Below are 23,569 nucleotides of genomic sequence, written 5' to 3'. Positions count from 1 at the left end.
ACCTATTTAGTAAATATTTAAAATATGTCATCTATATTATTTAAATATAAATTTTTTAAACTTGTTTTAATTTTAAATAAATAACTAGAGTTTATTTTAATAAATATTTAAATTTCAAATTATGAACTGATTGGATAATATTTTTTATTATAAAAATTATACGAGTAATTGGTCCTATGGGATCCGGCTTTAACGATTGGGCTGAACGTTGACCCAAATAATTAACTTCAATAATGGTACAATAATGGTAGTCTTTTGAAGTTGTGGGCCTAAACAGAAAAGAAAAAAGAAATAAAATCAATCCGGATAATGTGCTCATCCCGTTGGTTGCGTTCATATCAACCAATGAATAGTGAGACTCAAATATCCGAATAATTAATTGGGGGAGGATCATTTGTTTGCTCGTACCCCCAAGCTTTGTATTTTTTAAATATGTATTAGATAGCGTGACAGAAAATTATAAAAAAAAAAACTAATAATAAGATTCTTGAAAAGGACATACAAACCACCAAGATTGCACTAACACATACAATACCACCTCAACATAAGATATGATAAAATCTTTATATATATAAAAATAGGATAGTCTAAAAAAAAAAAATTCTCCCTAAAATCTACATTAATAATTTAAATTTAATACTTATTGTATTTAGTAATTTGCATTAATAATTTAAAATTTTCAATTACTTTGAAATAATAAATACTAATTACTGTAAAATTAATAATAAATTTTAAATATATGAATTTTTCAATATTAATCATGAATTTTTCAATACATTATTATGTGAATATTAAATATTTAATTAATCTATCAATCAATCAAAAATAAATACTATTTATGAGGAATATGAATAGATACTTAAACTATTAATTAAGTCACTGAAAATTATTCATTAAATAAAATCTTATATTTATATAATATAATAATATATAATATCTTTATATATATAAAAGTATGATAGTCTGAAAAAAAAATTCCCCAAAACTTGCATTAATAATTTACATTTAATAATTTGCATTAATAATTTAAAATTTTCAATTGCTTTAAAATAATAAGTACTATTACTGTAAAATTAATAATGAATTTTAAATACATGTGTTTTTCAATCCTAATCATGGGTTTTTCAATACATTATTATGTGAATATTAAATATTTAATTAATCCGTCAATCAATCAAAAATAAATAATATTTATGAGCAATATGAATCGACACTTAAAGTATTAATTAAGTCACAGAAAATTATCCATTAAATAAAATATTATCTTTATATATATAAAAGTAGGATAGTCTAAAAAAAAAAAGAATTCCCCCCAAACTTGCATTAATAATTTGTATTTTGTAATTTACATTAATAATTTAAAATTTTCAATTGTTTCGAAATAATAAGTACTAGTTACTGTAAAATTAATAATAAATTTTAAATACATGAGTTTTCCAATGCTAATCATGATTTTTTCAATAAATTATTATGTAGATATTAAATATTTAATTAATCAGTCAATCAATCAAAAATAAATACTATTTATGAGGAATATGAATAGACACTTAAAATATTAATTAAGTCACAAAATATTATATATTAAATAAAATCTTATCTTCATACAATATAATAATATATAATATCTTTATATATATAAAAGTATGATAATCTGAAAAAAAAATTCCCACCCAAAACTTGCATTAATAATTTACATTCAGTACTCATTACATTAATAATTTGTATTTTGTAATTTACATTAATAATTTAAAATTTTCAATTACTTTAAAATAATAAGTACTAATTACTGTAAAATTAATAATGAATTTTAAATATATGAGTTTTTCAATGCTAATCGCAGGTTTTTCAATACATTATTATGTGAATATTAAATATTTAATTAATCCATCAATCAAACAAAAATAAATACTATTTATGAGGAATATGAATAGACACTTAAAGTATTAATTACGTCACAGAAAATTGTTCATTAAATAAAATTTTATCTTTATATAATATAATAATATATAATATATTATATTAAAGTAGAATAGTTTGCAAATTTTTTTTTCCCTCCAAAAATCTGTCAAGCTGTTTTTATCTCTAAAATTTATATTAAATTTGCATGGATTTTCTGAAAAATATTAATAGACAACTTGAACTATTAATTAAGTCATATAAAATTGTTTATTTATTTAAAATCTTATCTTTATATATTTATTCTATATATATATATAATATAAAAATATGATAGTCAGGTAAAGTGTTTTGTCAAGTGTCAATTAATGATGAATTTTTTTCCTCAAAAATTTGTATTAAATCAAATGTAGTGATTAATTAATTATTAATTTTACTTTAATAATTATATTATAATCTTGAAAATGTGATATCTTAAAAAATTCATAAAAGAATATTTAAGGTTTCCAAATGTTTAGGTTTTTCAATATTAATTCATATTTAAGGTATCACATTTTTAAGACTATAGAAGAAATCAAAATTCATATTTTTAAAGTTTTGTTATTATGGAAAAACTTATTCTTACTCACATTTAAGAATTTTAATTTATATTTATAATATAATAAATAGAAAATAATTAACATCTTTGAGTGGATATATTATAAATTTTATAATATTTATTTATAAATAAATATAATATAATAAATAAATAAAATTTATAAGTATTTTGTCAAGTGACCTATTTAGTATGTTAATTATTATTTAGCCTATTGAATGGTGGTACTTTGAATTAAGAGTGTTCTCCATTAGCATATTGAGTAGCGAATAATTAATTAAACTTAATTTTTGATAAAAAAATAGAGTATTAAAAATAAAAACTGTAATTATCAATTCTGTTAAATTTATTTAAAATAAGACAATCCAACATTCCTTGTGATCTGTCCCAAAATATTTCAATTCCTATCACATAGGATGCCTCTCTCATATCTTTCATTTCAATATTCTTTAAGAGAAAACCTTTAGTCTCACATAATATGCCCAAATTATTAGCAACTCACAAAATATCATCAACACATAGAGCTAGAAAAATAAACTTGTTCCCACTGACCTTTTAGTATATACATTAATCAACGATGTTTTCCTTAAATCCAAAAGACATTATGGTATCATTAAACTTGATATACCATTGTCGGGAAGTTTGTTTAAATCCATATATTGACTTCTTAATTTTACACACTATATGATTTTTGCTTTCTATGGAAAAACCCTCAAGTTAATCCATATAGACTTCCTCCTCCAAATCCCCGTTAAGAAATGTTGTTTTCACATCTATTTAGTGTAATTCCAAATCATACTAAGCCACCAATGCCATAATTATCCTCAATAAATCTTTCTTTGAAACAAGCAAAAGGTTTCTTTATAATCAATGTCATCCTTTTGAGTATAACCCTTGGCAACCAATCTACCTTTATATCGTTCGATATTTCCATTTGAGTCACGTTTGGTCTTAAAAACTCATTTACACCCAACCCTTTTACAACCTTTTGGCAACTTGATGAGATCTCATACATCGTTTTGTTCCATGGATTTTAACTCATCTTTCATAACATTAATCCACTTATTTGATTGTTCACTTCCTATGACTTGTGAAAATGAAACTGGATCTTTATCAATTCTAACAGCAAAATTTGACTTTTGCAAATAAACCACATAATCATCCAAAATGGATGATCTACTTTTTCTTTGAGATATCTCTAATGTTGTTTCTTGTGTTTGATCTGCGTTAGCCATTTGTGAGCTAGTACCTATAAGTAGTAATTCGTCAACCACTTCAGGTAGTGATTCTTCAACCATTTGTTATTTAGTACTATTAAGACAATCTTCAGTAATAGGAACAACATTTGGTATAAAAGTGGAAAAATGAACAAGTATAGGTAAATGGACATCTACCCTAATTGCCTTTATTACCTCATCATGATGTTCATTTATTTCCATATTTTGGTTCATCACTCCCACTAACTTCACCATTCTCTAGGAATTTTGCATTACTAGTTTTCACTATTTTCAGATAATGGTTTGGACAATAAAATATGTACCATTTATACTTTTCTGGGTAATCAATAAAGTAACCACTAGTCGTTCAAGAGTTTACTTTCCTTTTATGTGGACTACATATTCTCGCTATCGTTGGGCAACCCCAAAAGTGCAAGTGCCTTAAGTTAGGTTTCCTTCCTATCCATAGTTCAAAAGAGGTCTTTTAAACTACCTTACTAGGAACTTTATTCAAAAAATATTTTATAGTTTTGAGAGCATACATCCATAAAAATTTGGGTAACGATGTGTTATGCATCATGCTTTGAACCATATCCATTAATGTCTGATTATGCCTTTCTACTACATCGTTTTGTTGTGTGTCTAGCATAGTATACTGTGCACATATGCCATAACTTTTGAGGAGTTTAGCCAATGGGCTTGGACACTGACCTGACTCATTATACTTTCCATATCTATCAGATCTAATAACTTTTATCTTTCTGTTTGATTGCCCCTCAACCTCATTTATGTAAGCTTTAAGAGCATATACTAATTGAGATTTTTCATGAAACAAATAAACATAACCTTAACTTGAGAAGTCATCTATAAAGATAATGAAATATTTCTCTCCATTAAGAGTTGAAGTGTCAAAAGGTCCATGAATATCGATGTATATAAGTTCTAGAAGCTTGGTACTTATTATGGCTTGTTTCTTACCGTGTCTAGTTTGCTTACCTTACCTTTAATGCAATCCACACACATCGTGAGATCAGTAAAGTCCAAGTTAGGAAAAATTTCATTATTTACTTATCTTATTATTCTTTCTTTGGATACATAACCCAAATGCTTATGATACAAGTAAGTAGAATTTTCATTCAATATGCTACACTTAATTCCAATATTATGGTGCATAATAAGTAGGGAATTAGCAAAAAACATTATCAAGTTTCAATTTATATAAACCATCAGTAAGAACACTAGAACCAACAAATCTAGTATTCTTAAATAAATTGAAATTACAAAATTCAAACCTTACATACAAACTAGAAACATCAAACTTTGAAATAAAAATAAAAGTCCTATAAATTGAAGGTACATAGAGAGTCTGTAATAGGTCTAAGTGATAACCAGTATCCAAGATCGGCCTGTAAGTCCCTATGCTTTCAATTGGAGCTTTCATACGATTTCCCATAAATAGAAAATCTTTAGTTGGATTTGTGATTCGAATCATAATGAATTCCTATTTGTTCCTTAGGGTATGGTTACTCATGAACAGGGGGTGAATTGAGTAATTAATTTTTTTTCTCTCTTAATAAATATTCTTGATTAATGATTTTATTTAAGAATATATCTTTGATAAATATAATAAATTATGCTTGAGATTAATAATTAATACAAGTCACAAGATATAACAAAAATAAATAAAATGAGGCACAATACAATTTATAGTGGTTCAGTGTTTCCACACACACCTAATCCATTCTTCCAAGATCTAACCACACTTGGAGTTCCACTAAATCAATTTCACCAAGGTTTTCACATTAGCTTACCTTGAAAACTAGATACACATCTAAATTACAATGGATTTTAGGCAACCACTACACCAAGATTTTCACTTTACCTTACATTGGAAACTAGATTTATCTAGATTTTAATGGTTCTAGAAAACCTATACGATTCTTAGTGATAATTTAAATGTTCACAAATAATTTGTCCACGCTTGAACATAAATAAGCAATTAAACACAAAAATATATAAGGTAATAATAATTAAATAAATAAATAAATCAGTGACCTTAGAGAAATTCGGAGTAGATTTGAAAATATTTCTCTACTTTTGCCTTGTGGCTCTTCGGTTAATGTGCAATAATATTTCATGAGTCTCGGATTATTTGGATGATAGCTTGAGAACGTTTGGGATCATTCGGGTACTTTGAATTTGCAATGGAAGCACTTAATATCTCAAAAATGAGATTGAGAGGGTATTTATAGGCATTTTAAACACTTTTCCAATGGTAAAAAATCTTATCATTATGGCAGGAGTGGGTTAGAATTAATATTATCATTACATTAACTTAAAATTAATATGTGCACTCATATAACTAAGGAATCTTATAGATTAGCTAGCATACGTGCACGAGGGAAGACTTGGGGTGGTTGGAGGTCACGGGTTCGATTCAAGGGGCATGTGCACACAGGGAGAAAATGTTAGAATTAATTATAGACAAGGAGTACCAAAATGAAGTCGTTTTGAAGGCCAAGTTGTTACACATCTTTTTTTTAATATATACATATATATATATGCTATGAAAATATTTTATAAATTAATATAAAACTATTTCAAAAATGATTTTAATAGAAAATAATATTTTTGGTAATACATATTGTAACAGCTCGCCTTCTCGGGCGTGTTATCCCTCAGGAAATTTGGTTAATTTTTTTTTTTAATATTCCCTAAGACCGCGTCTAGTGCTAGATGAGATATCTATACTAGAAAAATAAATACAAGCGGAAGCTGAATCGAACCTGCTCATGGCAATGCATATAATAGTAATTGTACATGGCATTTATTACAAGTTAACATACGAGCGTTTGATACAATGTACACAATTTTAAATAAAATATCCATATTACAACATAACTTGGTACATGTACTCGCATCTCGATGTCTCATATCTCTACTCATCACCAATCTCGGCATCATCTCTACAAGTCCCGGCTGGAACGTTGATTGTTCCAGGGGCGAACCCATGTTAGATGATGAACCATCTAAGTAAGGGTACCCAATGCAATGTCATGAGTGTATGCAATGTCTTTCATCGTAGGTGTCAACTGCACCCCTCATGCTGCCTATCATTTTAGCGGCCACCTCTTTCGAAACCAGGGTGTATGGGTGCACCCTTGATAAGGCAGCGGTACTAGTTCGTACTTCCTACGGCCTCATATGCATGTGATGAATAGTATCAACGTGTAATTATGCAGCTCATAATCATGCCATTGATGCAGTCTACGTGATGATTTCATATCATTGCATGCCAATATGATGAAGCATTCACGACATTTACATTTATAACTGTACTAAGTTTAAGAGGTAAGCTTACAGTTAATTGCCTCAAAAAGCGTGTCGAGTAGCTATTCCTTAATCTCCTTGCTCACGAGGACTCCTACAATATACATTTATTTTTAAAACATCATTTCCTATTTTCCATAATTTCTTCCATTTTTCCCTTTATTTCTAAGCTTTAACTCTTTGTAATCACATAATAATTATCTTGGCTTCATAAAAATTTAATCTCTTTTTACCAATATTCCTTAAGTAATATTCCTAGTATTCTGGAATTTTCTTGGAATTTTCTAACTTAAATTCCTATTTTTCTCTTATTTCAAAATAGCTAAATATGTAATTATTACATAATAATTATCTAATCACTTATTTTATTCAATTTCTCTTTACTAATATTTCTTAAATAATACTTCTAATATCCTGAAATTTTCTTGAAATTTTCGGAATTAAAAATCATATTTTTTCTCTATTTCCATAATAGAAAAATCTACCTAAAAATTAATAAATTTAACATTTCCAGAAATATTTTTCACAAATATGCCATAAGTAAAATTTCTGATTTAATAAAAATTTTTACAAAATTTTATTTCTTCTATTTTTTCTTTTCTTTTCTTTTCTTATTTTTTTTTGGCGGGCGCGTGGACTGCACGCGCCTTTGCCTCAATCGCGGGCGCGTGCACCCACGCGCCCTCCCCCTCCCCCTCACGGTCATCTTCTCCGGTGGCTCTAACACCGCCGGCAATGCTACCAATGCTCAGAGCTTCGAAAGAAGTCTTCTTCCCCCTTAAACTCGACCCCCAGAGCTCGATTATAGCATTAAATTTTCGAAAAAATGACATTTGGTACCTCGATTTCCCGAGTGAAGGCTTGGCTCCGGCGAAGTCGCGATTTTCCGGGGACGCTTGGATCTCCCTCTTCGCTGCTTCGTTGGCCTCCAAACTCTCCAGAAATGATGCCCGCGACTTGAAGATCAAGACCCTACTCTCAAATCTCTCAAACCCTCTCCCAATCGAGCGATCTAAGCCTTGCAATTTTCGGATGGATTGGCTTGTGCGAACTGGGCTATTTATAGCCGAAAAAGCATACCGCTCATGTCAAATCGAAGCCCACGTGGCCGAGAAGGCCATACCACTGATCAATCGCCATTAAAATCCCCCCTAGCCTTATTAATTCCCGGTTGCAGACGGGCATGCGCACTGCCTGCAACTTTCGAATTTTTCGGACTTTTCTTGATTTTTTTTTTTACATATTTATACATACATACATACGAATTTATTACATATTTATATTTATTTCTATTTATATAGCTATACATACTTATATACATATTTATATTTATATTTATATTTATATTTTACATACCCAATTACATGTTTTATATAAAATAAATATACTTAAACTAAATAAACTAATCATTTAAACCGAATTAATAAACTTAATTTTATAAAATGCAACTTAGGGTATTACACATATGTTATGAAAATATTTTAAAAATTAATCTAAAAATATTTAAAAATATTTTCTATAGAAAATAATATTTTTGATATTACATATGGTATAAAAAATATTTTATAAATTAATTAAAAATTATTCTGTACTACAATTAATATATTTAAGAAAAATACTCTTTTTGTTAATCACTAAAAATACTATAATTTATATATGAAAAATTATTTTTTTGTTAATCATCAAAACTTAATTTATACGAGCAAGTTGACTCAACAATCCTTGCATCATATTAGGGACATGAGTCGTAGCACTAGAATCTAACTAGTAGGTATTGTAAGGAACTTTGCTTAAATTTGATTCGAAACATATAAAGGTATTTGAATTACACTTATTTTCGAACCATGTCTTACATTTCAGACAGTTTTTCTGATAGTGTCCAAACTTTTTGCAAAAATGACATCTATCCTTTTTGCGTTCCTTCATTTTAGCTTGAGAAGCATTAGCATTAGCATTAGCATCTATCCTTTTTTTTCTTACATTGATGATCTTTCCCTTTTATTCCTTTCCTAGCCTTGTGTCTAGTGAGATTAATGAAGTGATTTTCATGATTCTTCAGCCTTCTCTCATCCTAAACAAGCATACTAGCCAATTCGTTCACAATTCACTTATCCTTAATAGTGTTATATTTAGTCTGAAATGACCCATATTTAGCAAATAGTGAGTTCAAGATGAATTACACTAGAAAAGAATCATCTAGTGCAATATTGCAATGACTTTAGCCTTACTACAATATTAGTCAATGACTTGTTTGCAGAACGAAAATGTTCTTCCACAAACTTCATGTATTCTTTTGCACTTTTTGTTTGTAGAATGGTTAACTTAACATTGTTAACAATAGTCATCTTAAGAAACATCAGGCATAATCTGTTACTCCATTCCCATGCCGCAAAATAGGACACCTTATCCTCTTTGATTGTTTTCATAAGATTAACAAGTTTGTTCTTTAACAAAGCCAAGTCAAGATCTGAAACACCTAAGTGAAAATTGACTTACTCGTTCCATTTTGAGAAGTTCAAATCATTACATAGAGTAACAGACGATGTTTGAGATGGATTGTAACAATTGCATAATAAATGCTCATAATTAATTTCTAAATAGATTTAGATATTAAAACATTAAATAAACAGTAATTCTCCTTTGGGTAGATGCTACTATACATTATCATAGATAAATGCCATATATTATCCTTAATAGGTGAATAAGATATTTTTAACTAAATACATTTGTTATATTTGGATACACAAACATATTTCGTTAAAATACTAATACACATCGATTATGCTCATTAATCATGACTAACAATTTACCTTTGGGTAAATCTTGAAGATCTAATGATTAGCAAACACAATTTATCCATGTAATATCTTAATAGGCATTTTACTACTATGGAAAAACTGTTATTTATGCATGTAAAACATTCTAGTTTGATTACTTTGGCAACTAACAAACTATGACAATAATACATGCATTTTTCCACAATCGTAATTGATATTTATGCATGTAAAACATTCTAGTTGGTCACTTTGGTGACTATCAACTATAACAATAATACATTCATTCTTTATAATTGACAAGAATAATTCTTAATTTCCTAAAAAGGCCTTTAAAACATTCTTTTAACTAAAAATATTTTTTAAATTATTAATGGGTTTGATTCAATGGGTCAGGTTAATCCGACCTAGATTCGTGCAAATCTAGTTGTAGCACACCAAATCTAAAAACCAAACAGTGGGTCGGATTTACTCGATCAATTTTTCAAAACGAGTTAGACCCATCTCCTTTAAAATGTAGCTTGGGGTTTCTACTTCAAGATTGCCGCCACTGCCACCTCCTTTCTTTCTCTCCATCTTTATCGCTGACAGCTTCAACCCTTGGCTTTCCCCTTCCATTGGCGACCTTTAGCCATTGATTACGCATGACAGAAAGCTTAGGCAATCATCATCTTCCTCATTCGATTAGCTTTAGCCCCGCAACAGGAAGCCTTTCATCATCGCAGGCTGCTGACAAGAAGTTTTGACACCTCTAGTGGCATACATGATCGAAAAACAACACCTTTCTCCGGCCATTCATCATGCCAACATCCACGTACCCATTGCAAACCATAAATAGAGAAGACAAAGATGCCATGGCAGAGACGGCTAGCAAAGACCAAGAGCCTCGATTGGTCGGTCATGGAAAAGACATAAAGCCATGGCCAATCGATCATGCCAGAAACGAAGACTCCTTAGCTAGAGAAGATGACGAAATCCGTTGGAGAAGATGAAGAGATGTAGCCAAAATCATCCTCAACCGTCAACAATTGTCAATAACCACCACTGTAATGCCCCGCTTTTTCAAACACACAACAACGTGAAATACAAGCAGACATCACCTAGGGTGTTATGGAAATCCTTGCCAACGGAAGCATTGGATCTAACTTGAAAACTTAACCAAAGCAAAATAAACGGGTTTTCCACTCACTTTTCCTTTACATGTACAAGAAACGCATACAACTTTCAATAAACCCAAAAAACACAACTCACTACTTGTAATTATAACTGCAACACATGCTTAAGCTAGTGAATAAACTCTCATCATGGCAACTTTTCCATACAACATTTAAAGTGCGTCATGACCACCACAACAGCACTGTATACCCCGTATACCCACTAATCTATGGTATTACACAGGTACGTAATGAAATAAAACCCAAAGCTAGATGCAAAACTCAAAACTAGCCAAGCACCACCTTTTTCCCTTACTCGAACTGAAACCTGGATCACTTGGCACGTCTAATATACTTGGGACATTGAATGTCCCAAGGATATGAAACACCTAAGTTAGATAATAACATCTAAGTGAGTGACTCGGAAAGGAAAAGTACATGCATGCAAATGCAATAATGCCATTATAAAATCCACCCCTGTGGTAGTAATGCAAAGGTGTTGCAATTACCCCCGTGGTTATCATAGTCACTCCTTGGCTCACTGTAAGAGCACGAGATCACCCATGATGTCCCAACAACTAGCCACAATCACCACAATGAACATGATGTATGACAAAGCAGAAGGAATATGCATAAACAAAGGAAAATATGACATGTAACCAACAAAAGCATGATATGCAAGTCAACAACCATGCACAAGTGAAGCAACAAATGCTCAAGGTGTCACCAAAACATGCAAGAACCACTTACCTTGACCGATTACCTTAGGAAACACGGTTTACAACTAGCGGGATGGGTTTTCTCGTAGTTTTTCTCACTGTTTGGCACAAACTTCGAGAAAGACCCAAAAACTCCATTGAGGCTCATTCTCCCTCGTTTCTCCATCAATTTTCTCCCTTCTTTTCTGCAGTATTTCCTCTCTCAAACTCCTTTCCTTTTCCTCCTTGCTTGGTGCCCAAAATGAATGACCCCAAAGCCATTATTTATAGGAAACTCCGACAAACCAAATTGCGCCATGTGTTGCGTCATCATTCCATCCATGAGCATCCAATCAAAATGTGCCACGTGTCCCTAGAGATTTGTGCCTCCATATGTTTAATTAGATTTTTAACATTCCCATCATTACATCCCACATGGTTAATTGAATTTTCTACATTTCCCATCATAAAACTTCAAATCCTATCTCTAAGTGGCCAATGAAGGCTTGCGACATGTTCTTAAGGATAAAGTTTGGAGACTTTAGCAAACTTAGAGGCTAAGTAAGCTTTTCTTGGCCAATCACCTGAGTCATCATGTGACTTTATCTTATCTTCCAAGTGGCTAATGGTTGATTGCCATGTATTCTTGAGAATAAAGTTTGGAGACTTTTGGAGGCTAAGCCTTGGATTTTAAAATGATCTAACTATGGATTAAATGTTATTTGAGATCCGCAATCATGACTTAACTATATTGGAATAAGTTTGGAATCCGCAATCATTATTCCCAAATGGTTTAGTTGGCCCAGTTCATTATTCCAATGATCTAGCTACAGGTTTTAAGAACTACACATTGTCCCGAATTTTTTGGGTAATTTGCATTTAGGCCCTTGCAACTTGGTCCCTGGGTCACTTTTAATTGCACTTTTTGATCCCTAAAAAATGAAAACATTACGCTAATACTCAAGATTTTTAGGTAAATTACACTTTTACCCCACACTTCAATATTTACAATTTTTTCACTAGCTCAGAAACTGAACCTTTGTCTCAAGGCTTTTATAATCCCTTGAAATGACCTATTTACTCAAGTATTAAAACCTAATAACCTCAGGTATTACATCATATTTGAGTTTAAAAATCTGAGATGTTACAACCACCATGCTTTTTAGCGAGCGATTTGTCTTCATATGGCCTCGTTCGTACATGACTTTCGACAACTTGCAACGTTTGGCTGTAAGTCATTTTTTGTAACCAAAATCTTCTTCTTTGAATTGACTTGTGAACAAACATTTATACCTAAAGCAGACATACAATTTCACAACCAATGCTTTGACACCAAATGTAATTGGAAATTTTTATGTTTCATAGACATTAAACATAAACAGGATCACGAAATTTGTACAATTTCTTGCTAGTTTGCATAATGCAAAATAAATGTGTACCTGAATTAACTAATGATGAGGATGCCATAGTCAGGGGCGGATACACATGTGAGCTGCCCTGGGCTGAAGCCCAGGGCAGCCCACAAAAAAATTAAAATTTTAATACAAAAGTTTGCCCTAAATTCATTTTAGCCCAGTCCAGCCCCAGTCCCAGCCCACCCCACCCCAACTTACTGGACCCGCCCCTGGCCATAGTCTTCTTCGTTAGAGAGTAAAAATGAGTCCAATTCGATTTCCCTCTCCAAGCCTTAATGGACAGTAACATAATGATGAATTTCATTTGATGGCTTTCTGTCACTATATATAAGAAGAGAGAGAACTATAACCATCCTTAATGTAACAGTTGAGCAGTTTTTCCAATCAAAATAACAGCTTTCCACTACCCTACTATCCCACTAATAGAGCCACTTACATGAGGGCATAAATCTAACACTACTTTTTTCGAATTAGCAACGCGGAAGTTAAAACTGTTGGTGAACATATCACCGGCTCTTTTATGAGAGTTGTGGATGATCCTTATGACGAGCACTTGGGCCCACGTGTTGCAAAAAATTGATTAATTATTTACATACTGTTTTAAGATTTTTTTTTTAAACTTTTACTTATTTATACATCTAATTCAATAAAAATCTTAAAAAATTGATTTTGTAGAGTCAATTAAATCTTTTTTTTTTCTTTTTTTTAAATAAACAACGCATATGAATATGACAATTAATTATAAATGAAATGATTGAAATTTATCAAAAAAAAATCAAAAGATAACAAAGACCCAATTTGGAACTCAAAAGCAACAAAATTTTGATAACATAACAATAAAATTATTTTATTTTACTGTTCTAATATATATTCCCATGTAAACATTCCTTGGATATGCCAACTAATATTTTTAATCAATAATATCTAATAGATAATTAAATAATAGATTAAAAAATATTTAAAATCCCAATACATAGAAAATTTCATAGGTAACATGGGATAATTTTAATTTCAAATTAGTTTTTTTTGTCTAATATCTAATAATATTAAATAATTATATAGTAAAATAAAAAAAATTATATATATCTATATCTATACTATAAATATATAGGGCAAATACTATGTTTTGGTGCTATGAAACTACATTAATAAAGTAATTTTCTTTAAGAAAATAAAAAATAATTATGTTAATAAAATTTAAATTCAAACATTTTTACATAATAACTAATTTTATCATTACATCAAAATTTATTTTATTTAAATTTTACCTAAAAATTAAAAATTAATTAAAACGTTATGATACAGAGGGTGAAAGCTACCTCTGATATAAAGATATATAGGAACCCTCTCCTATACTTCTGAATAATTGCAACACCATTTGTCACACCTTCCAACCAAAGAATGGTTACATCATCTCACTCCCATCTCTGGTTTCTTCTTCTTCTCTGTTGCTCCCCTGCCCATTACTCCTTCGCTCAAAGCTCCCTTGAATCAAAAGATGATGTCCGAAGATCAGACTTCCCTGATAGTTTCTTCTTCGGAACAGCCACTTCTTCATATCAAGTATGTATTGAATTGCGCTTCCCTTCGATCTTTCTTTTCAAGGTTGGTTAAAACATTTTCTTCGTTGTCATTATTGTCTCAGGTTGAGGGAGCTTATCTTGAGGATGGAAAGAGCCTCAGCAACTGGGATGTCTTTAATCATAGGCAAGGTCAGAAAAAAAAACAAAAAAGAAAGAAAATATGATTTTCTCTTGAATTAAACAAGCGATTCAGCAGATGGTAACTCGTTTGGCTCCTCTCTTTCTGTCTTTCCAAATTGTTTCAGATACCAATGGAGAGAATGGAGACATTGCCGATGACCATTACCATCGCTACTTGGTATTTGATTTCTGTTTATTCTGTTTTTTGCTTTTCTCTCAGCACCCTTTGGGTTGAACGGTCCCAGAAGAAGTAAAAAACCGGAAAGGTAGAGAGATCTGGAAGGAAACAGGATTGACTAACTTGTTTGAATTATAATTGAAAGAGAAGACGACGTGAATTGATGCTTTAGTAAGGGGAGCATAAGTTTTTCAGATAATTTTCTTCCTCTTCGTTTCCCCTTTACAAACTCAAAGTTAGTCTACTTGTGATTATGGCATGGCAGGAAGACATCGAGATGATGGATTCTCTTGGGGTCAATGCTTATCGATTCTCGATTTCTTGGGCCAGAATTCTTCCCAGTATGTGTTCGCATAACGATTGTTTTAAGTTTTAGTCGGTGATGATCTAGTTGGTTCCAGCAGTAGTTAACTGGATGATTAACGATGTGGGTTCTTGGATGTTTGTATCAGAAGGGAGATTTGGTAGAGTTAACCCGACTGGTGTGTTGTTCTACAACAAAATTATAGACAATCTCCTCCTCAAAGGTACTGCGGAAAATCTTCACCTTCATCTGGGCTGATTCCACTCGACTTCATAATTTTGATTTTAGTCGACAGGAATTGGTGTTTTATTAATGCAGGAATTCAGCCATTTGTGACGATATGCCATCACGATTTCCCCCAAGAACTCGAGGACAGATTTGGGTCTTGGCTCAGTCCCCAAATGCAGTAAGTACGCATTACTTCCCAATTCCCATACTTGACATTTTCCCCCGAATTTTCCAGGAAAATCCAGTATGTTTTGGTTCTGATGCTACTAGTGTCTTGAAACTTTGCAATGTCTGTTCATCTAGGGAAGATTTTGTTCATTTTGCCGAGACCTGTTTTAAGAGTTTTGGCGATCGAGTGAAGTACTGGATCACGATCAACGAGCCAAACTTGTTTGCAGACATGGCCTACATAAGAGGAAGATATCCACCAGCTCATTGCTCGCAGCCTTTTGGCAACTGCTCTGTTGGCAACTCAGATGTTGAGCCGCTCATAGTGTTGCACAACATGCTGCTGGCGCACGCCAAGGCAACCAGGCTCTACCGTGACCATTTTCAAGTAACCAAGTCGAGTTAATGACTCAATCAAATTCAAATTCTGATCTTTTAGCTTATGGAATTGATGTTTGATGCAGGCAGAACAGGGTGGAGTCATAGGAATCGTGGTGAATTCCTTCATGTTTGAACCATTGACTGATAGTGAGTTGGATCGTGAAGCAGCAAATAGGACATTGGCATTTAATGTCGCTTGGTGAGTCTTAAGATTTTCGGTCCCAAAATAAACAACATATCAAGCATTAATTCTATTAAATGGGGTCGGCTTATTCGTTGTTAAATAGGGCCTTAGATCCCCTTGTATTCGGGGATTACCCTCCAGAAATGAGGCATTATCTTGGCAATGATCTACCCAGCTTCTCTCCAGAGGAAAGGAAGATTATAAAAGGCAGCACCGATTTCTTTGGACTTAACCATTACTCAACGCTATATGCTAAGGATTGCAGATATTCTAAATGCATCCCCGGTTGGGACCGGCCAATTCGAGGCTTTGCGTACACGACAGAGGAGCGAGATGGCGTTCCAATAGGGGATCGAGTATGAAAATGTGTACAATTTGTTTCTGTTCTTGTTTAGAATCCTTGTTGCACTTGTGTTTATGGCTTCTTTTTTCTCTGATAATAGACAGGGATGGTGAAATTCTTCGTAGTTCCAGCAGGCATGGAGAAGATTATCAATTATCTCAAGGAAAGATACCACAACGAGAAGCCTCTGTATGTACTAGAAAACGGTATGTGAATGATCATCTCTAGACTCTTATAAAGCAAGAAACCTTGTTACAAATGATAATCGAGATGGAGTTTGTTGAACTCGTCTTGTCTCGCAGGGTATTCGCCACCTCGAGAGCAAAATGTACAAGTGCAGGACTTGCTGAATGATGTGAAGCGAATTGAGTACCACACGGCATACCTCTCACATTTGGCCAAAGCAATCAGGTGATATCTTCCATTCATCCAAAACACATTGAGACGATGGGTCATAATTATATGGTGAAATAGAAAAATGTCAATGCTATTGCCTGTAGAAATGAACATAAATAGAGATAACCAATGAGATAGAACTCACGTAAGTGACTTTCGCATGGTAAAATTAAAACTTAATTGCTTCTTGTTTGTTTGGTCAATCATTTTTGTCGACAGGAATGGTGCAGACGTGCGCGGGTATTTCGTGTGGTCGTTGATGGACAACTACGAATGGGCAGAGGGCTATGGCCCGATGTTTGGGCTTCATTACGTAGATCGGCAAACTCTGGAAAGGACACCAAAGCTCTCTGCTCTATGGTTTAAGAGCTTCCTAAACAACAATGGAAGCTCATTCAGGAAAAAGAATGTTATAGCATCTGCCTCTGGACTAAAAGCAGACCAACAAGTTCAGTTGTAATTCACTTCGTGTTCGGCTTATGTTTACCTCTGTATCCTATCCCCAATGAATGGGCTTTTAAGATACTATGTATGGATTTGCCAAATACAATCACCAGCTGTGCTACTCTTAGTGTGTTATAAATGCAATGGGGACTAAATCATTAAGAGGAGGAAAATGGCATTTGTGTACATAACAATATATATTTTCAACATCTTTGCTAGTGGCTCGATTTTTTTCAAAATATGGTGTTACACATTTTGCAATATTGGAAGACTTGTTAAGCATATAGGGATTTGACCTAAGAAAAGCCTTACTTATAAGAAAGAATAGTGGGAAAAGTATTTGCTCTTCAACATACATACCACAGCCTAGTTTTACAAGCATGGCTTTGTTAAAAGCCATAAAGGATCGAAAACCCAAACCCCCACCTGTGTTGGTTGTGCAAAGGGTTAACCACTTTATCTAGTGCATCTTGCTTTGTCGTGTTTGAGAACTCTCTTTTCGACCTGTCAATGAAAATGGGTAAACCAAGATAGCGACCATTCATCTCCATATATATCTTTGACTTGGAACTGATCCCAAATACTTTGATGCTTTTTCAATAAGTTTTTTAGCTAAAATAAATTAAGGACATGTCAAAAGTGATCACTTGTCTAAAGGCAACACAGAAATTGAAAACAGTTTACTTGAGTCTAGAAACACTACGTTCATCTGTGCCTACAAGAAACAAACTATTGTCAACAAAGAATAAGCAGGAGATGCTTGGAGATAAAGGCAACAATTTAGGGCAAGCTATGTCGAACACATGTCAAGCAGGGAAAAGACTTTGGGTATAAGCTCAACTAGGGGGAATCAAAGACCTACCTCAAGCACATGCTTATACATAGCTAGGTCACCTGAAGGCGCTGGGTGAGCCTTTAACCTCTCGGAACCACTTGACTAAGGCTCAATCAGCTTCCCCACTCAAAATTGAGCTGTCCTTTGTGAGGTCTTATCAAAGAACCTCAAACTCAATATCTATTTCTTCCTTCTTGGAAGCTCGGGAGACTCCTCGATGGGGAAGGAAGACACCTCCACCTTCATGTCTCTTATCATCAGTCTCTTTAAAGGTTTATTAAAGAGGTCACTACTACTAGAAGACGAGCTGAACAAAGTGTACAAGCTCCTACTACCTACCAAGCTAGACCTTATGTTTTGGGAATCACTATAAGACATGCTAAGAGGTTAATTGAACTACAAAAAAGCAAGTAGAAAGGGAAAGACTTGACTAGAAGAAGTGAAAAAGACTTGATATTTTTCTCTTTGAGTATTGAAAGAGTTTTGATAATGACACAAGTTTTTTAATATATGAAAATCAAAAGAAATAAAGTGTTTGAATTCAAAATCAATCTCATTTTGATAACCTCAACTTGCTTTCAAATGAAATAAAATTTAGAGAGTTTGATGTTAAAGAATTTTATGATCTGAATCCCAGTTATATCAATCAAATATTCTTTTTCATGTTGTCAACAAAGTGTTAAGTTTTTCTAAGAGAATAATCGACTAAGTGCTTTTGAATTGTCGACTAAGTGCTTCATCTGTCGACTATATTTTGATCTATCAACTATTCTCGTGGTTCTGTTAACAGAATAATTTGATTTGTCGACTATCAGTGTGTATTTTAGAAGAAGTTTTCTTCATATTTTTGATCTGTCGACTATGTAAGAGTGGTTGTCGACTATCAGTGAAGTTGTTTGGTTTTCTGTCGACTATGCTTCTGGTTTTGTCGACTATGTCTTAATTTTGTTCATATAATTAGTCGACTAACCTCTTGAGTTTATCGACAGTTTGTTTCACAGAAAATTATGACGGCTAGTTTTTTGCACATTTAATGCTCACCCAACCGCTCCAACGATTCAATTTTTGGAAGTATCCACCAGCAACTATATATATGGTATTGAAGAGCATTGAAGGTGGTTCTTTAGATCATTGATTGCTCAACGACCGTGCATTAAATCTTTCTATCGCACTTAAATTTTCTGTGTTCTCATTTACCATTGTATTGAGGCTTTATACTTAATTGATTTCATTCATTTCAAGTCTCAAGATTATTTGCAGAGAGAACTTGTAACTAAGAGTATTCACTCTTAGATTCTTTTATTCATTTTCTTGTATTTACCTAGCGTAAGTTAGAGGGCCCATTTGAGTGGGAAGCTTGTAATCTTTCTAGTCGTGGACTAGAGGACTTACTTGACTTAAGTAGGGGATTTTTAGTGAATTGATTTCAAAATTCTTGGTGGGAAGTTAAGGTAGTGGATTAGACTTGAAAACCGAATCACTATAAATTATTGTCTCTTGTAGTTGTTTTTTATTTCTATATTTTCTTTAAGCATTGCTCATTGATTATTATTTTTAAATTCATCAAGCATCATTATCGATCAAGATTTTATTAGGTAAAATCAATTTTTTTAAGTTATCCCAATTCACCCCTTAAATTTTGGTGCCATTGCTATATGTTTATGTCAAGACTAACCGAAGATTGAAAAGGAGTCGTCAAGCTAGAAATAAAGGCGCGCGAGCCTTAATTACAACCAAGCAGACTAAGCTATCTAAGCATTCTTCAAAATTTGTTGGCATACAAATAAACTGCACTAAGGGCAAGATGATGGTTTATAAAGAAAGAGAATGATGACTCAGGGGCGGGTTCGGCGAGGGACGTGAGTGATGGCGTGTTACCAAAAAAAAAAAAAAAAAAGAAAGAGAATGGCAGCGGTCGTGGTTTCAAGCACACCTCCCTATGAGCCAATCTGAGTTGAAAAGACATAATAGAAAAGCATGAACTGTCAAAATATTGAATCATGCTAGATGTACACCCATTTTGTACATCTTGGGTTACATAAGGGGGTATTATGACCAAAATATCCTGCACCTCATGCACTTCTATGCGCCTTATGAGGGGCTTTTTTGTCATAATACCCCCATATGTAGACTAAGATGTACAAAATGGATGTACTAATAGCATTTTACCAAAATATTACCCTTCGAGTATAAGAAACTTCTACCAAGAAAGGAAAAGTCAGACCATTAAATGAAGGGCTAAAATGACTTAGCTTAGTTACTCCTCAAACTGAACGTACAACTCAGCTTGAGGAATGGGGGTAAGTGATAAGGGAGCACTGAAAATATGTGAAATTACTCATTTAGCCTTAAGGGTGCATAGTCTTTACTTGACATGGATCTTCACTGGAGGCCAATAGGAAAAGGGCACGTGTCTCCTACCTGGTTTATAATAGAAAAAATTAATAAATCTAAATCCCAACACATCTAGGATTAATCCAAGAGATTTATCACCATCCCATACCAATTAATGGGTTGAGCCTCGCAAATCTCAACGGTTAACTCTTGGTATCCCACCTAGCCAAGTCTCGATCCAAAATCCATATAAAAGCCTCGATCCCTTATAGTTAGACATTATGTCCATCTTGTATTTTACATACTCACATTCTCGATTGATTGACTTAAAGCGTTAGAAGTTAAACTAGGAAATTTAACCCTATCTCGTTTTATAAGTATCCAACCTAAGGATGACTTATGATGATCGATCTCTAGCATCATTAGGGAAATTTTAAAATTTTGAAAGTTTAATAGAAATTCCAAAAGGGAACACTAAAATTATGATTTGTTTAAATAATAAAATATATAATGACATATCAAATTATTTGAGTAATATTTCATAAATATATTACTTTATAATCAAATCTAGTCACCTGAGTTAACATGAAAGAGTTCTATTTGTAATATAAAATTTCTACATTTCATACACATTAAATATAAACAAGATTATGAAATTTGTAAAGGTTTTATGCTAGTTTGTATACTACAAAATAAACGCATACCTAAATTAACTAATGATGAAGATGTCATAGTCTTCTTAATTAGAGAGTAAAAATGAGTACAGTTCGATTTCCCATTCTAGGCCTTAATTGATAGTAACGATAATGGTGGATTCTGTTTGATGACTTTCTATCACTATATGTAATGCCCCATTTTGGGGTATTTGAATTATGGGGATTATTTGGACTAAGTGGTTTAAATTATTCGTTGTCAGGAGCCGAGGATAGGTGACGGTGACCCGGGAAGCTTGGAAATCGGCCGCGGTCAGGCCAAGTGTGTAGAATCTTCATTAAACTTGTATCCCGTAATTTACGTAAATTGTTTAAGTGGTGGGAGCCAATAAATCCCGAGATAGCGTGAGGATAGTGAAAGTGTTAGTAATGTGAAAGGAGTAAGATGTGGGAAATTCAACGTTAAGTGCCAAGGTGGAACTTTGAAAAGTCAAAACCTAAGTTAAGTGAAGGGAATTGAAATAGCATTCTCGGGTAACAAATGTGAGAGAGGGGGGAGACTTTCTAGAAGCTTAGTTAAGTGTCATTTAAGTGTAAAGCATGTATAGTTAAAAGTGGTGTGAGCATTAAAACTTGTGGATGTGAATTATTTAAGTAAATTAAGGGAATTAGGGAAGAAAAAGAGAAGCGATTGGAGAAGCCTTCTCGTGAATCTCTTCCTCCGTCATTTTCTAAAGATCTTCTTCAATTTTCAAGACAGACCTCACCATTTTAAAGGCTCCAATTCATCCAATCACCAACTAAAGAAGCCAATGAGGGCAAGTTTTCCCTCTTCCCTCTCATTTATGGTTATTTATTCCCCTTTTGGGTTTGGTTTGGAGGAACTTGGGGCTGTTGATTTACACTTTTAATTTAGGGTTTTGAGGTGAGGAATTGGGAGCTTGTGGACATTGTATGCTACAGGAGTTTGGTGCTAGTGATGGTTTTGGGAGAAAACCAAGTCTTGGTCTCTAATCCTTGTGCATGTTGTTGTGGGCCAAGGTGGGGTTTGTATTCCCCCACAATTCCTAAGGAATGGTGTGTTCTTTGAACTAAGCACGGTAGATAATTGGTCTTCTCCCATGACTTGTGATTGTGTGTTCTTGTCATAAATTGCCATAATGATCAAATATGCATAAAATAAATGCTAGGGTATGTATTCTTATAATTCAAAATCTCCCAAATTTTCTAAAGAGATCATGGCCATTGTAACACTCAACTTTCTCAGACGTGTTATAAATTAAGAAAATTCTGGGATAATAAATTTTTTTCTTTCAGATTAATATTAAATCATATCATTTCTCATATCATCCCAAACTTTTAATACATTTATCTAGAAAGAGAATTATCAAAAACATTAAATGCGGAAGTTAGAATTGAACCTGAACTTTAACATTAACCATAATAAGGTATACATGACCATTTTTCGAACTTAATTCCCAATACAAGGCTATTCATCAATGACTTAAAACATAACATAAGTTTTCAACTAATATTAATACATAACATACTTCCTCGACTAACATTAACCCTAACTATGGTCATATATTATCATTCCTCAAAACGTTTAAATTTCAAAGTAGCAGAACTTAAATACATGAGCTACATTACATACATTCTATTCATCATTCAATTCATCATGCATTTTACTAAGTGTCATTTCATGCTTCATTCATCTTTGTTTCTGTTACAATCTTTATCATCTAAGTAAGGGTGTAAAAATTATATTTTGTGTATGGATGCAAAATGTCATTTTTCTTTTCATTTCGGTTTGAGCCGACCGTACCTTAATGTTACTCTCTATTTTTATAGCCTTCTTCCCAGGCCGAGGTGTATGGGTGTACTCTTGGAAGAGTAGCGGTCCCGGCCCGTACTCTCAAACTCTTATGAGAATGCATGATCAATAATATCGTCGTGAACATATGCATATTTCATCATCAATACATGCAAATGCAATCTACATGACATATTCATATCAAGACATGATAACTTGATAAAACCATTTACATCAAATTGGGTTTTGGATTAAACCACTTACAAACCAAACATTTTCCATAAAACTAAATCTCGTTGGGAAGTGCCACTTATCTCATACGCATCTCATAACATTTTGATTCTCGTGCCAGGCTTCTAACGTACTCAATTCGGAACCTTAACATACCCTGGCCATCATATTTATTCAATAATATCAATATTTTATTTTTCCTAATTTTCTCATAACTTTCCTCTATTTATTCTTATTTTTTCTCAATAAATCCAAACTAAATATTTCTTGAATATTTTCTCAAATATTTCTCTAT

General features: G+C 32.8%; 1 protein-coding gene across 2 annotated transcripts; it reads left to right on the top strand.

The window, feature by feature from the left end:
- Window positions 1–14,446: 14,446 nt before the first annotated feature.
- On the top strand, window positions 14,447–17,581 carry LOC127812170 (beta-glucosidase 18-like). Of its 2 annotated transcripts, XM_052352518.1 has the most exons (12): window positions 14,447–14,642; window positions 14,725–14,791; window positions 14,908–14,960; window positions 15,226–15,301; window positions 15,413–15,487; window positions 15,583–15,670; window positions 15,796–16,048; window positions 16,125–16,240; window positions 16,329–16,581; window positions 16,669–16,774; window positions 16,871–16,979; window positions 17,184–17,581. In XM_052352518.1, exons 1-12 carry the CDS (start codon window positions 14,481–14,483, stop codon window positions 17,422–17,424), a joined length of 1,599 nt encoding a protein of 532 aa, XP_052208478.1. In that variant the 5' UTR covers window positions 14,447–14,480; the 3' UTR covers window positions 17,425–17,581. The 2 variants fall into 2 exon arrangements, with proteins under 2 accessions (XP_052208478.1, XP_052208479.1); XM_052352519.1 differs by lacking the exons at window positions 14,447–14,642; window positions 14,725–14,791; window positions 14,908–14,960 and adding an exon at window positions 14,969–15,131.
- The last annotated feature ends 5,988 nt before the right edge of the window (window positions 17,582–23,569 follow it).

The sequence above is a fragment of the Diospyros lotus genome, chromosome 10 (assembly GCF_014633365.1).
Source record: "Diospyros lotus cultivar Yz01 chromosome 10, ASM1463336v1, whole genome shotgun sequence".
Taxonomy (NCBI): Eukaryota; Viridiplantae; Streptophyta; class Magnoliopsida; order Ericales; family Ebenaceae; genus Diospyros; species Diospyros lotus.
This window is presented reverse-complemented; position numbering and strand designations above follow the sequence as displayed.